Source organism: Caretta caretta, chromosome 7 (assembly GCF_965140235.1).
Source record: "Caretta caretta isolate rCarCar2 chromosome 7, rCarCar1.hap1, whole genome shotgun sequence".
NCBI lineage: Eukaryota > Metazoa > Chordata > Testudines > Cheloniidae > Caretta > Caretta caretta.
Window position 1 is genome coordinate 32,559,000 of NC_134212.1, and position 14,437 is coordinate 32,573,436.

Consider the following 14,437-nt stretch of genomic DNA (forward strand, 5'->3'; position numbering starts at 1 on the left):
CAGTACAACAGGCTGCCTGTCCCTCTGCTGGGGCTCTGCCTCCCTCCCGTGACCCTGCTTCTCCCCCTTTACCTTCCAGAGATGTTCTTCTCCATGGCTGCCATGACAAGTAGTGTGACCTCTGTGCGCTCAGTCAGCGATCTCTCTGACATCGAGCTCGACTCCTCTGTGCACAGCGACTACAGCGCCTGCCCCCTGCAGCCGCCTTCCTTCGCACCGGGGGTGAGAACTCACTGGGGGGGGGCTGAGTGGGAGGGCATAGTTGGCAGCAACTGACACTGTCGCCCCTCAGCTCCCCGCTTCCCCATGTCTAGAACCAGGCAGAGCCCTCTGGGGCTGTCTGTGTCTACTCTGCTCCCAAAGCCACGTGGTCCTGGGAGCACCCTGGTGCCGCCAAACCTCGAGTGTGTCACCCTGGTCTGGCTCCACATCCCTAATCTCAGCTTCTCTCTACAGCTGATCCTGAGCAGCCCCAGGCGCTACGGCCGCTCCCCCTTTGCTGCTACCCTCCCAGGCCTGCAGGGCCTGAGCAAACTGCCAGGTGAGTGGGGCTTGTCCTGCTGGGTTCGTGCTGCGCTTTGGTGAGGAGAGTGGGGTTCCGCTCAGTGCTGGGAGGGCAGCGGGGTTTGGTTGGGTAGAGCAGCAGGGGCTGGTAGCCCAGACTTCTGCGTTCTATCCCAGGTCTGGGATGGTAAGGGGCTCTAGTGGATTAGAGCGGGTGGGGGCCTGGGAGTCACCGCTTCTGGGTTCTATTCCCTGCTTGGGGGGCTGCAGGCTTAGAGTCCATCCCCAAAGCTTGCTGACTGTAGAAGGCTTCCTTCACTCATGGCTGAAATCTGACTCAGCCATCTAGGGGTAAGTGTACACACCTCTGGGGTGGAGCATGGGTGCTGTTTATACAGGGATCCCTCACCTGGCTCTGAGATGCAGCTGCCTTTGGGTTGGGGCATGGGGGCTGCCACATCCAGGTGAGTTTGAGAGAGGTAGAAGGCAATAACCCCCAACTCAAATTTGACTGGGGCAGCTAGGTTAGTGCCTCATCCCTGCGGGGAAGCAAGAAGGGCTTGGTTTCCCCCTCCACCCTGGTCCTTCCCCTTTGGAAGACCACACCTCCTTTAGCCTAACCCCTCTTTCTCCCTGCGAAATAGTGGGGCCCAGGGCTCCTGGGTTCTATTCCCAGCACTGGGCTCCCACCAGCCCCTCCCTGCCCCCCACCACAGCTCTGTCATTGCCTGGTAATCCCAACCTGCAGCCCCTTCTGCTGTGGGGCATGCCCTGCTTGGAGGGAAGTGTGTCCTAGCAGGTTTCCCAGTGTCTTCTGTGGGGGTTGGTTGTAATGCGTCAGCTTCACCTAGTGTGGGAGACCTGATGTGAGCCCCGCAGTCGGGAGGGCGGCCAGTTGTAGTCCCGTTGCTAGCCAGACTAGCCTAGGAGTGTTGGGACTAGCTTGGGGGGTGGGGAGCTCTCAGTGCTGGGCTGTCTGATCCGAGGTGCCTGATCTGTTTCAGGAAAGGCCCTCCAGTTGCCCTCCTTGGAGAACCTGCGCCCGGAGACGCTGCTCAGAGTTACGGTGGGCGGCCTCACCCTGACAGTCCCGCATCAGTGCCCCGGCCCGCCTGCCCCTCCCCAGCTGGCCCAGCGTTTCTTTGCAGAGTTGGCCTTCTTCAAAGACTCTGCCTTCGGTGGGCGGGACTTTGGGCATCTGCGCAAGTGCTTTGAGAAGGCCTGTCCTTGCAGTAACCTCAGGTAAGCTGGGTTCAGCTCCCTACCCCTCGTGGGGCACACATGATACACCCTGGCTGCTCCCTACCCCAGTCTGGGCAGTGGTGCAGAGGCAGGTACCAGGGGATGTTCTAGATGTATGATCTCCAGGGACTGGAGCATTGGGAGGTGGAGCCAGCATGGATTGGGAGGGGAGGGCACAGCACCTCTAGCGCTGTGCTGGGGTATTGGGGCCAGCACTGATCGTGAGGGGTAAGTGCCCCTCCATTCCACTTTCTGCAGCACAGTGCCCCCTAGCACACACTGGCGTTGGCACTGAGTGAAAAAGGAGAGCACCCCCTCCTTGTGGCACAGTGCCCTCTAGTGCTGTGCTGGGGCAAAAGGAGAGCACCCCGTTCCACTCTTTGCAGCACAGCACCCCCTAGTATTGCTCCTGAGGCACTGGGGTAAGCACGGACTGTGAGGGGACAGCATCCTCCACACTTCACTCCTTGAAGTCTCCCATCCATGTGCTGACTGTCCCTGTGCCTGTTTAGCTTGTGAGGTCTGCCTGGGCCCCAGCACCGGGGCTGTCAAACCCCCCCTCCACCCCCTACTGCAGGCTCTGACTCCGCCTTCCTGCCCCAGGCTGACTGGAGCAGCCCTACAGGTCACCTGCCAACAGAGAGCAGCTGGCTCCCTGCACGTGCTCAGTTCGGAGGTGAGCTTCGGCATGCTGGAGATCCTGGAGTGCCTGTGGGCCAGCGCCAGCCCGGAGCACAGGCAGCAGAAGCCGGAGTACACCGAGGTAAGGAGTGGTGAGCGGATGGCAGAGCCACACCCAGGCTGGGCGCTGGGATCATGGCTCTCCGGCCCTCCTCGCTTCTGACCTGACCATGGCTGTTGCTTCGGGGTGTCGAGGGGGATGAGACCTCAGCCTGCAGTCATGGTGTGCTGAGCCCCAGGGTAAGAGCTGACTGTGGTGGGGAAGATCTGCTTTGCCTAAGAGTGTGGGGGAGTGGGGAGTGCTCCTGCTATCAGTGCTCCATCGGCTCTGCCTGAGAGGGGTGGGAGAGCATGTGCAAGGATCAGAAGGGTGTGAACCCCAAGGAGGGAGGGGAATTACTGTTGGGGGGTGGGAGGAAAGCTGGACCAGCTGATGCCCAGGCAGGGCAAAGCCTGTGGGATCCTAATCCAGAAGCTAAAGGGCAGAGGTGGGGTGTTACAGCCCTGGTGGAGTCACCTCTGTGAACACCCAAGCATCAGGCTGGTGCATGGACCCAACCTTTGGATCCCACATGTTTTCAAGCTTACTGGACCTGAGCAGTGTCCAGTTGGTGCCTCGGCCCTGGCCTTGCTGACACGCTTTGGAGGTGCAGACTCCCTTTCTGGCCCTCCTCCTTGAGGGGTGGGGTGCTGCAGCCCAGCTGCCATGGGCCCCCAAACCAGTGCTGACGCTCATCCCACATTTGCCCAGTAGCTTATGCATGCTGCTCCCAGAGCTCTACCTTCATGAGCTCTCTGGTTTATAGATAGATTAACCCTTTGGGACCATGTTGCAGTTAAAGCAAGCAACCCAGGCTTCGCAAAAGAACTCCTTAAACCCCCCTCTGGCCCTCCAATGCACACTCTGCTCTTGGAAAGCACAGGAGAGTTCGGCTCTGTGGACGAACACACAACACCTGAATACTATCCCTCCCTCGGAGCCCTGCCCACTCCTGAAAGTCTTTTGGGTTCTGGTCAGTGTCGTTCAGGGAAGCCAGGGCCCTCCTGGTTCTGCAATGGCCTAGCCCCTTGGCTAGAGCATTTCTCTTTGGAAAGCTACTTCTGACACCTCTTCCTGCCTCTCTTCTCATGCTGGGCTTTTCCATGCTCTGGCCCCTCTCTGTGCTGCTGGGCACAGGGGCTGTTAAACATCCATGACAAAGAATGCCCCAGTGGTGAGGAAACTGAGGCAGGGAATGGCGTGTAGGCGTTGGGTCTACCAGGATCTGTAGATCTCTTGTGCTGTCTGAACAGTGATGGTTGCAAAAATCCTTCTGCAAGTCTGTGTCTGCTGCCTTCCACTGTCATGTGTCCCAAAGGGTTAAACTATAAACCAGAGTGCCCTGCTCACAGGTGGAGTTCTGGGAAAGGGCCAGTGTAAGCTACTGGGGTGTCTTGTGGGGGACACGACGACACTGGGCCTAAGGCAGCTGGGCTGCAAGGTCCCACTTCAGTGGAGGGGTATCTGACAGTCTGTGCCCCGGAAATGCACCAGAGAAGCCAAGGACAGGGATGGTGACTGAAGCCCCTGCGCAGACAAAGGGGAACTTAAAGCCCATGGGTCTAAACACAGCAGCCTGGTGAGTGTCCAGCAGGGGGCGCACTGCCTCGCCACAGAGGTCTAATCAAAGAGGACCAGGCCACCTGAGCCTTCTGTCCCTGGCAGCTACTGTGCCAGCACCCAATGGGATGAAACATCTCCCCAGAGAAGGGTGGTGGGTGAGTGTGGGGCAGCTTGAATCTGTTCTTGGGGAAACTGACTGAGCATCTCCTGTTTGGACCTGCTGCACAAACCTTCACCGCACCCCTTCTCTCTTCAGCTAATGTCCTTCAAGAACCCCAGTGCCTTCACCTATAACTCCTCGGCCCGGCCCTGCGCCCAGATCCACTACAAGCAGTCCGAGAAGCTGCCATCCAAGGTGAGCAGCAGCCTGAGGCTGGAGGGTGTCTTGAGAGTCAGTGCGATTGGCGTGGTTTTTTTTTTTTCCCCTCCTGCCCCACACACAGGCTTCTCCTCTGGGGAGCCACTGGGCAAAACGGAGCAGCCATCACAGGCTGCCACTTGATGGCATTGCACTGGGCCCTCGCAGCAGGGAGATGAGGGGATGCTGGCTGTCCTGGGTTATCGGTCTTGCTGTGATGGGAGCACTCCTGGGAGCACTGGTCCTGTCCCTTTGTCTGGGAGTGGAAGTGCTCCTGAGGTCAGGGCTTTGTTGGTTCTGTCTGGCTACTATTAAATTGTATTCCAGTAGCACTTGGAGTCCCCAGCTGAGATGTGGAGGCTGGGGCGGGGAATGCCTCATTGTGCCGAGCACTGCACAGTCTCAGTGAGATGGTTCCTACCCCGAAGAGCTCAGTCTGTTTAGACAAAGGAAGGGTTTATTCTCATGGGGAAACTGAGGCAGGAATCGGGGAAGTGACTGGTTCAAGGTCACACAGTGGGATAATACCAAAGTGTCCAGAGTCCAATCCAGTCCCTTAACCACATGACCACACTTCAATAATGTGCCTGAACGGGTTGGGGGAGGGGAGCTCTTCTGTGGTTGGTGCTCCGTTGGCCTGGCCTGACTGTGGCAGGAGCTCTCCTGCAGTCGGCTTGACCTGACATGTGGCTAAGTGCCAGCAGATCTCAGTTCCATGTGCTGGGACCTGCAGGGACGCATGATCTTACACAGCCAGAGTGGGTGGGGCTGCATCAGCAGCAGGGGAAGCCAAGCAGGCGGAGACAGAAGGAAGCCCCAGCCTTCCTGGGTGACCCTAGAATAAGACACTGGCAATCGCAAGAGACCCTACAATAATACAACAGTCTGTATAGTCCCAGATGACCGGGGGCAGTACCTGAGCTTCCCCCTCACTCTCCAGTGTTCTGTAGAACGAACTCCCTCACCCCCCCACCCCATGTAGAGCAGCCTCTCCCCTGGCTGGGGAGGCATTCCCAGGGCTCTGATGGCTCTCCTTCTCCCTGCAGAGCAATCTCAAGAAGACTGGGGCTAAGCGAAGCTCGGAGCTGTTGGTGGAGCTGGCAGAGTTCCACTCGGATGTGGACCTGGGTGTCCTAGACCGGCTTGGGTCCCTCCTCCATCTGGCAGCATCAGCGTCCATGCAAGGTCAAGCCCCCGGCCTCCATGCGGACATGCATGTGGTGAGTGTGAGGGATGGAACATCTGCCAGGAGGGGGCAGGGGAGTTGTTCCCAGTTGGCTGCAGAGGAGGAGGTGCTTACGCCTGCAATGGGCGGGGGACCCGGAGGGAGACGAGGCCTCTGTTAATTCTTTCCTCTCTCCCTCTCTTGTGGCTGGGCGCCAGGCAGAGTCTCCCCATGCCCCCGAGAGGCACACAACCGTGCGGCTGGCAGCGCCCAAGGCCACCCTGCGCTTGCAGTTCCCAGTGCCAGACCTGCGGCCCGAGCCAGAGCGGCGACCCTGGATGGAGAAAGCCGTGCGCAAAGAGAGCCTGCGACTGGAGCTGACTGATGTGGTGTTCCAGACGGAGCTGCAGGCAGGGCTGGGGGGTCACGGGGAGCCCACCCGGTTGGAGGTGACCTTCAGTGACCTGCATGGTGAGCATGGGAAGGGCTGAGCTGCAAGGCCTCCTGGGAAGTCTGTCCCTGCCCTGAGTGGGGCTCATGGCTCCTTGTGGAGGTTAGGAGGCTAATGTAGCCTCTGGGCTAGTAGACTTGGACAGTGTCTGCTCTGGCTCTAGGATCCATCTGTCCAGGGTTGGGTCCCTGCTGCCAACGACCCTCCCAGGGGTGTCTTGTTCCCCTAAGGGGCTGGAGGGTAAACCCAGGCTACAGGGACAAGGCATGAGACCCACAGGGACCCACTCTGTTCAAGTTGAATTGGGGGGGGGGGGGGGGGGGGGGAGGAACATGTGGCCCCACATCTCCTGCTGTAAAATATGAAGGGGATGTTTCTAAATGGATCCCTCTTGGTTTTGTAGATGCTACAGAAACCTGCATGCTCTTACCAGAGCCATCCTGACACTGTTCTTTATTCTAACCAGTAGGCTGCCCTCCCTCTCTGCCAGATCCAGGAGTCCTGGTTTCCACCTCCACCTCCATCTGCTCTAACCATTAGACCCCAGAACAGAATCCAGGAATCTTGATTCCTGTGCTCCTCCCTGCTCTGTTCCCAGAGCTGGGGATAGGATAGCCAGGAGCCTTGCATCTTTAATTCTCCCCCCAGCCCCCTTACAAACTCCTCCCAGGTGTAGGGTAGAAAGGCAGTATTTGGGAGGGTATGGGCTTGTATCTGGGCACTGAGTCCAGCCACTCTCCTTGCAGGTCTGTATGAAGACGGTGAGAGGCTCTCCATACCCTGCATCCGGGTGAGCAAAGCCCTTGATCCTGCAGCCAAAGGACTGGGCAAGAAATACTTCTTCCCAAAGTGAGTTTCCTTTGGGGGGCTGATCTCCCTGCCCCATGTGCACCCTGGTAGGAGCAGCTCCCGCTGCCAGAGCCCCTCCCATCCCACCAGCTCCCTCCCTCATCTACATCTCAGCTGACTGTCATCCAATCATACATCCTCTGGTTGCATGGAGTGTCTCCTGCTGTGGTGCACAGGGTGGGGTGTGTGTGGGGGGCGGGGGGGGGATGCTCACATGTGTTGGGGGCAAAATTTCAGTGCAGCATCTGAGAAGGGGGCAGGTAGCCCCGTAGGGGCCTACATTGCTCCCCCTGTGCCCTCTGACTTTCCCTCCTCCCGGCCCTGCACAGGATCACGGTGACCCTGGCCCCCCAGCACAGCCTGTCCCAGTGGGACTTGGGGATGGACAAGGTGGAGGAGATGGATCTGTCAATGGTGGAGAGTCCCTGTGAATTGCGGCGGCCCGAGCCCTCCCCCTTCACTTCCAAAAGGACCATGTATGAAACTGAGGAGGTAAGGGGGGTGGCCCTCCCTGGTACTCAGTGGGGAGGAGATAGTGGTATGGGTGGGAGCATGGAATACTGTCCTGCCTTCCAGGGGGTCTGATCCTGCCAGGAAAGGCATGAGTGGTGTCTTTGGGGCAGGTGGCTCAGTTAGCCCACCAGGATACAAGGGAAGCAGCAGGGAGAGGACCTAGGGTATGGGCTGAATGATCCTGAGGGAGGAGCCTTGGAGATGTGAGAACAGCCCAGTTGGGCTGTTCTCAACCCCCTTCCATATCAGGTCCCCTTTTTATCTAGCTTTGGCTCTCCCCTCCCATTAACCAGTAAGGAAAGGACAGGGGGAGGTTGTGACCCCTGACATGGGCGTCACAGCCTCCATCTTGACAACCCTCTGGTTTAGTAGTTGGTCAGCTAAAGTGGGTGCCTGTCCCTGTAAGTCTTTAACCCTTCCTATGCTGGCCTCTCCCCTAGATGGTGATCCCTGGAGACCCTGAGGAGATGGCAGATTTCCAGGCCAAGACAGTGGCTGCCTCGCAATACACCCTTGAAGTGACCCTGCCCAGTGTCCACATCTTCCTGCCTAGCAAGGAGGTCTACGAGAGCATCTATAACAGGTATCGGGGGAGCGGGGGCATCTAGCCGGGTATCCTGGCTGGCAAGGAGCAGCCACAGGGCCTGGCAGCCTCTAGGGATTAGGCCCTGAATCCTCCCTGCTTGCCCCCTGGACTCTTGACTTTCCGTCCGCAGAGCGGGGCACCGGCAGTGCCCAGCTCATGTGGACCCCGGCCCTGGCTGTGTGTGGGGTTGGAAGAGCTGTCGGTGGGGTGGGCCAGGCCTGAGCAGATGGATCCCAGGTGGCCCAAGACTACTGGGTTCTCTTCCCAGCTCGGGAAGGGCCGTGGCTTCTCGTGGTTGGAGCAGGGTGGGGCTGGCAGTCAAGGCTCTTGGGTTCCATCCCCACCTCTGCTGCCAACTTTCCGGGCGATCTTGAGCAAATCGCTTCCTGTGCCTGTCTCCCCACCTGCAAAATGGGAGGTGGCGCCTATTGAGTGGCCCATCTTGTTCCCTGCAGCACCCTGTGAGAGTACTCTGTGGTAAGCTCTCTAAGGCCAGGGCCGTCTCCTTCTGTGTCAGTACCCTGCTCAGAACCGGGCGGGCCAGGTCAATAACAAATACCGCTGGGCCTGGGGAAGGTTTGAGGGGCTCCTGGCCTAGGGGAGGCAAAGGCAATTGTGAGCGTGAAGCATCTTTCCTTTCCTTCCCCAGGATAAATAACGACTTGCTGATGTGGGAGCCGGCCAGCCCACTTCTTTGCTCCTCTGGGTCTGCGGGAGGTGCTGCACCTGGGGCCTTCTTCCCCAGCCACCCGCCCCCTCCCAAGTATTGGCAGGACAACTTCAAGATGTGCAAGTCTGCCTTTAAACTGGGTAAGGAGCCAAGCCCCGCCCCCAAACCCAGAGAGAGGCTCCTGCCATCCGCATTGACCTGTGAAGCGTTAATGCAGGGGTTCTCTAACTTTTGTACTGGTGACCCCTTTCACACAGCAAGCCTCTGAGTGCAACCCCCCACCCCTTATAAATTAAAAACACCTTTTAATATATTGAACACCATTATAAATGCTGGAGGCAAAGCAGGGCTTGGGGTGGAGGCTGACAGCTCGCGATGCCCCATGTAATAACCTCGCGACCCCCTGAGGGGTCCCGACCCCCAGTTTGAGAACCCCTGCCTTAATGGAAATGGGGAGTGAAGGATTCTGGGAATAGCATCATGGTTGCTTGCTTTGTGATGGATGCAGGATAAGGAAAGGGGCTTGTGGGTCCAGTCCCCGGCTCTGAAGGTAGCAGAGGTCTAGTGGCTAGAGCAGGGGGGCTGGGAGTCAGGACTCCTGGGTTCTGTACCCAGCCCTGACGTGACCTTTGGCAAGATCTTCCCCTCTGTGCCTCAGTTTCCCCATGCAGCGGGAGCTGCCACTAACCCTCCTCTTCCCTGTCCCCATCAGACTCGGACTCTGAAGATGAGGCCTCTCACTTCTATTCAATGGACGAGGCGGTGGCTCAGCGGAGGAAGGGGGACCAGCTGAGCCAACACCAGCAGAGCCATTTCTCCGCCGTGGTCACTATCCTGAAGGGCAGGGTGGCGGCTCTGTGCGAGGCCAAGGTGAGGGCAACCCCCAGGGACCCACTGCCAGGCCATCTCCTCTGAACTCCAGCTAGCCTGGCCTGGGCGCTGCCTGGATGGGAGATCTCTGGGTGCTGCAGGGAGCAAGGTAGCGGAGCCCTCCCCACTGAGCCAGTGTGGAGGGCACTAGATGGTGCTGTGCTGCAGGGCCCAGGATGGGGGGCTACTACTTTTCCGTAGAACTGAGCTGCTCCTTCTAGTGTCCAGGCCAAATGCAAACCTGGGTCATTCTCCAAATGCCCACCCACCACCCTGCAACTCCCTCTGGAATTAGGTACTGGATCCTTCCCTTCTGTACTGTGCTGCTGTATGCTGTTTAAATAAGCCTCGCACCCCTCCTCAGAGGTGGCTGCATCTGAGCCACAGGTGAGGGATCCCCATATAAATAGCCTCGCATCCAACCCCAGAGGCTGCTGCTCCTCAGTGCTGGGTGACTGTTGCCATCTGACCCTTCAGGATGGAAGGGCAATGGTCTGCACTGGGGTGTTCGACCCTCATCCTCCTTCCCCTCTGCCCCCAGGGTGAGGCGGGGAAGAAGCTGGATGACTCCCATGGAGAGATTGTGCTGGATGTGGACAACTGTACCATCTTCAGTGTGTCCCAGTACAAGGGTCAGGAGGAGCTCGGCTACCTCTGCATAGAGTCAGAGAGAGTGATGCTTTATCATAAAGGTATGGTTCAAACTGCGGGGGGGCAGGGAGTCAGGACTCCTGGATTCTGTCCTGAAGAGGATCTCATCTGTCAGAGTGGGGGTTCTGGTCCTGTGTCTGATGGGCTGAAGCAGTGGGGGCTGGGAGCCAGGACTCTCCCACTGAGCCATGGATTCATACCTATCCCCATGTACTGGCTGGGCAGCTGGCAAGGTGCCCATGGTTACAGAATAGATCCTAGGGCTGCTGAGTCACAGCCCTGCTCCCTGGCACACGGGACCCGTCTGTTTTCTTCAGAGCCCTCCAGAGATCTCATGAAGTGCTGCGGAATTGGGGTTTCACTTGGCCCATCCAGGCCAAAGGGCAGCAGGTCAGGCCTGCGCTGCCCCTTGTGCCCAACCTCGTAGTGACCTCCGGTGGGAGCAGCCAAGGGGCCAAAGAGGCAGCTGGGCTGAGGTCTGCCAGGAGGCAGTTCCCTGCAGTGGGGATTGCAAAGGAGGAGGCTCTTACACCCTGCAGTAGTTCAAAGTGGTGGGGGGACATCTAGGGTGGCGGTGGGTCTTAAAGAGACAGAGCAATGCTGGAGGGGGTGGGGATGCAGCTGCAAGAGTTGTTAATACCGAGTTCATATCAGTAGCTGTCTGAGTGGATTATGAAGGTCAGGATCGTTTCCCCATTTTACTGAGGGAGAGCGGGGCAGTGACTCTACCTGGTGTCACCCAGCAGGCCAGTGGCAGAGCTGGGAACAGAGCTCAGCTCTCCTGAGTCCCAGGCCAGTGCTCTGCCGCACAGGGCACTGGGAGGGGGTTAGTGGGAGGGATGGCTAGCTAGCCAGCCAGCCAACCAAACTCTGTGTCCCCTCAGCTGTGGTAGAGGACTACTTCCTGGCCAGTCGTTTGGAGATCCCCAGCTTCAGCCCCCCTGACAGGCTGCACCCCACAATCTACTCCTCAGAGGAGGGGGTGCTGAGTGGGCTGGCGGGGGGCAGGAAGGACAGGCCCCTCAAGATGCTCTCAGCTGCCATCCGCATCAACCTGGACTTGAAGAAGAACATCAAGGTATCTTGTCTCCACTCTCTGGGCTGAGGGGGAGGGGACTCAGCTGGGCGGGCTCCCTCTACTCTCCCTTCTCCAAACAGGCTAAGAGCCAAAGCAACCCCTCCCTGGGATCTGCATTTATTGTTTAACTTAAAACATCTCAGCGCCAGCTTTCATCTGACTTGTCTGTTCCTAGAGGCTGTTTCCCTGTAGGATCTCCTCTGTCCCTTCCCCACCTCAGAGAGCCACCGGGACAGTTCTGGCTTGAAGCAAATAGGGCTCCTCTGATCTGGCATCATCGTGAATCAACAGAAGTGGCTCTGTCTTCCTGTGCACTGCCCCATGTGGGGGATGACTTGGCATGAATGGCCATGGGTCTGGATGGGGCCTAGCTGGGGTGGACTGGCATGTGGGGCTGCTAGAAGCCCGCTGGCCTGGTGTGTCTGGGGGAAGATGTCCTAAGGGGGTTCATAAATGGCTTTCCCCCCTCCCCCCCATCCTGCCCCTTGTAGAGCCTTTCCTCATCTGGGGTGGGGTGGAAAATCTCCCTGCTTTTTAACTTTGCTTCCCCAATCTTCCCTTTTGCAACCCGAATCCAGGAGTTCCTGGTCACCTTGAGGCTCGAAGGGGCCACCATGCGACATCACATGGCGCTGACCAATCAGAGTTGGTACACACAGGTACGTCCTGGGCCGGAAATACCCATCCTGGAGTGAATAGCAGAGGGGCATGTGCAGTGTAGCAGCCATGAGGCTGAGGGAGACTTAGGGCCAGGAGTGGAAGCTGGGCCAACACCAGCATGGGGACGGGACAGGCTGGATCCTCTATAGCTTAGACTCGTGCCCTGGTGTCCAGCTAAGGGGGGTCAAACTCATTCATTGGGCAGGGCCCGAATCTCTGTTTAATTGTGGCAATTCTTGCCCCTTGCAGACGTAAGCCCCCACCCGGTTCCTTCTGCTGTCGTGATCAACAGTGGAATAGCTGATCTGGATGAGAATGGAGATTGTCCAGTGGATGGGGTGTTTGCCAGGGACTTGAGACCTGGGCTCAATTCCTGGCTCTGCCATAGGCTCCCTGTGTGACTTTGGACCTCTTTTTCCCTACTTATAAAGTGGTGATGGAGTGAGGCAGGGTGTCCTAGTGGCTAGAGCACTGGCCTGGGACTCAGGAGACCTGGATTCTATTCCCAGCTCTGCCACTGGCCTGCTGTGACCGTGGGCAAGTCATTTTGCCCCTCTGTGCCTCAGTTTCCCAGTCTGCAGTGGGAATAAGAACCCTGCCCTGCCTCCAAGGGGTGTTTGTGAGGATAAATCTGTTACATATCGGGGCCAGATGAGTATGTCAGATGGAAAGGTCAGCTCTGAGACTAGCAGCTCGCTGTGTCATTCTCACTCAGTGCAGCTCCCGCATCTCTCAGCCATTGGCTCAGGCTTTCGGCAGACTCAGGCAGGTGCCATGAAATTGGTTATACACTAGGCACATGGAGGAGTCTGTGAGGCCTAAAAACTGGCTCCTTTTTTCATGAAAGCTGAGATTCCGGGCCACACAAATGCATTGGCCAGGCTGAATCTGTATGTCCGACACCCCTGGTCTAAAGAGAATCCTCCTAGTTCAACCACAGGGCACTGGGGCTGGATGCAGGGATCTCGGGCGGGTGGGGGTGGGGAGAATCCTCCACCTGGGGGGATCGGCATGGGTCTTTCTGCCCCCATTAAAACCTGCTGTCTGGGGCGTGCACGCTCATGCTCTCTCGCCCTTTCTTTCAGCTGATTGACTTCCTGGACGTACTGGATGATCCAATTCTTGGCTTTATCCCCCCAACGGTCATTACGGTGCTGCACACCCACCTTTTCTGCTGCGCAGTTGATTACAGGTACTGAGGGGAGCAGAGGCAAATGGGCTGCACAGGGAAAAGGGTGGCTGTAAAATAGGAGAGGCCCTTGGCTGTTTGTACAGGAGGAACAGAGGTGAGACGAAGTTAGAATAGCAGATCTGGTCTGAGGAAATCCAGACTCCCAGGTTCTGTCCCAGCTCAGAGAGGCGAGTGGAGTCTAGTGGGTTAGAGCAGGGGGGTTTGGGAGCCAGGACTCCGGGGTTCTATCCCCAGCTCTGGGAGGGGCATGGGGTCTTTGTTAAAGCAAAACCTCCCAGCCTGGTCTCTGCTGTCTGCTCTCTTTCTTATCTTGGCATCCTGGAGACTGGATGCGATGGTGGGAGCCTCTGTCACCTTGAAATAGTCTCAGCTGGGACAGGAACACTGGCCCGGCCAGACAGGATCAGAACCGAGGGCCATCTGGTTCAGTATCCTGTCTCCGGCTGTGGCCAGTACCGTATGCTTCAGAGCTAGGAGAGGGCAGCTGTGGATCATCTGTCCTCTGTGAAGGCTGCAATCCCATCTTGGCTGGGGCGGGGCGCGTGTGGGATAACCCTGCCGTGCGGGTACTCTCCTTGTCTCCTTTAGCCCTCTCACCACACCCTGTCCCAGCACTGGTTCTGTCACTACCATCTCACCCCTCAGGCCCTTGTACCTCCCCGTCCGCGTGCTCATCATGGCTGAGACCTTCACCTTGTCCAGCAACATAATTGTGGATACTTCAATCTTCCTGCTCAGGTAGGCGTCCTCCAGCTGGGGACATCCCAGGAGAGCTGCCCACTCCAGGGAGGGCCTGTCCCCCCCCGGGCTGGTGAGATCAGGGGGTTTGAGACCTGTTCCCTCTGGACTGAGCCTGGGCTGCTCACAATACCAAGTGCTGGCTTGTGTGGAAGAATTTGGGGTCAGCAGCTTTGGAGCCACCATCTTACGGTGCCTGGACGCCATGGTGGTGGGCGTGGTAGAAGGAGCGCAGTACGATGGAATCCTGAGTGATTTCTTTGCCTGTGTCTACTCCAGTTACCTGGGGTGTAGCCGTGAACTGGTGGGCCAGGTGCTCTTATTGGAGGAGTCTCACCCCAGCATGCACAGTCTCTTCACACCCAGCTGGCATCCTGTATCCCATTCCCCACCTCTCTGAGCCAGCCAATCTCCCCACCCTGGGGCCAGGACAGAGCTGGCACCCCTAGAAGGCCCCATATCCCGTTCTACATCCTCACGAGCCAGCCAGTCCCACGGTTCTGGGGCCAGATCAGAGCCAGCGCCCCTAGAGGGGAAAGGCCTGTGTGCCGTTCCCTGTCTTCCCACCCGGGGCTGGATTGGCACCAATGCCCTCTAGAGTGGCATCCTATTCCTTGAGCCAGCCA

At 58.1% G+C, this 14,437-nt stretch overlaps 1 protein-coding gene across 3 annotated transcripts in view; it reads left to right on the forward strand.

The window, feature by feature from the left end:
• Positions 1-14,437, forward strand: part of ATG2A (autophagy related 2A) — a 38,035-nt gene that overhangs the window by 11,786 nt on the left and 11,812 nt on the right. For all 3 annotated transcript variants that reach the window (XM_075130436.1, XM_048857127.2, XM_075130435.1), the window contains exons 9-25: positions 80-222; positions 457-541; positions 1,509-1,746; positions 2,350-2,509; positions 4,287-4,385; positions 5,435-5,608; positions 5,772-6,024; positions 6,751-6,853; positions 7,183-7,345; positions 7,807-7,949; positions 8,602-8,762; positions 9,335-9,492; positions 10,034-10,184; positions 11,028-11,221; positions 11,800-11,880; positions 12,967-13,073; positions 13,719-13,811. In XM_075130436.1, coding sequence (XP_074986537.1) covers positions 80-222; positions 457-541; positions 1,509-1,746; positions 2,350-2,509; positions 4,287-4,385; positions 5,435-5,608; positions 5,772-6,024; positions 6,751-6,853; positions 7,183-7,345; positions 7,807-7,949; positions 8,602-8,762; positions 9,335-9,492; positions 10,034-10,184; positions 11,028-11,221; positions 11,800-11,880; positions 12,967-13,073; positions 13,719-13,811 — 2,506 coding nt within the window. The remainder of the gene's footprint in view (positions 1-79; positions 223-456; positions 542-1,508; positions 1,747-2,349; positions 2,510-4,286; positions 4,386-5,434; positions 5,609-5,771; positions 6,025-6,750; positions 6,854-7,182; positions 7,346-7,806; positions 7,950-8,601; positions 8,763-9,334; positions 9,493-10,033; positions 10,185-11,027; positions 11,222-11,799; positions 11,881-12,966; positions 13,074-13,718; positions 13,812-14,437) is intronic.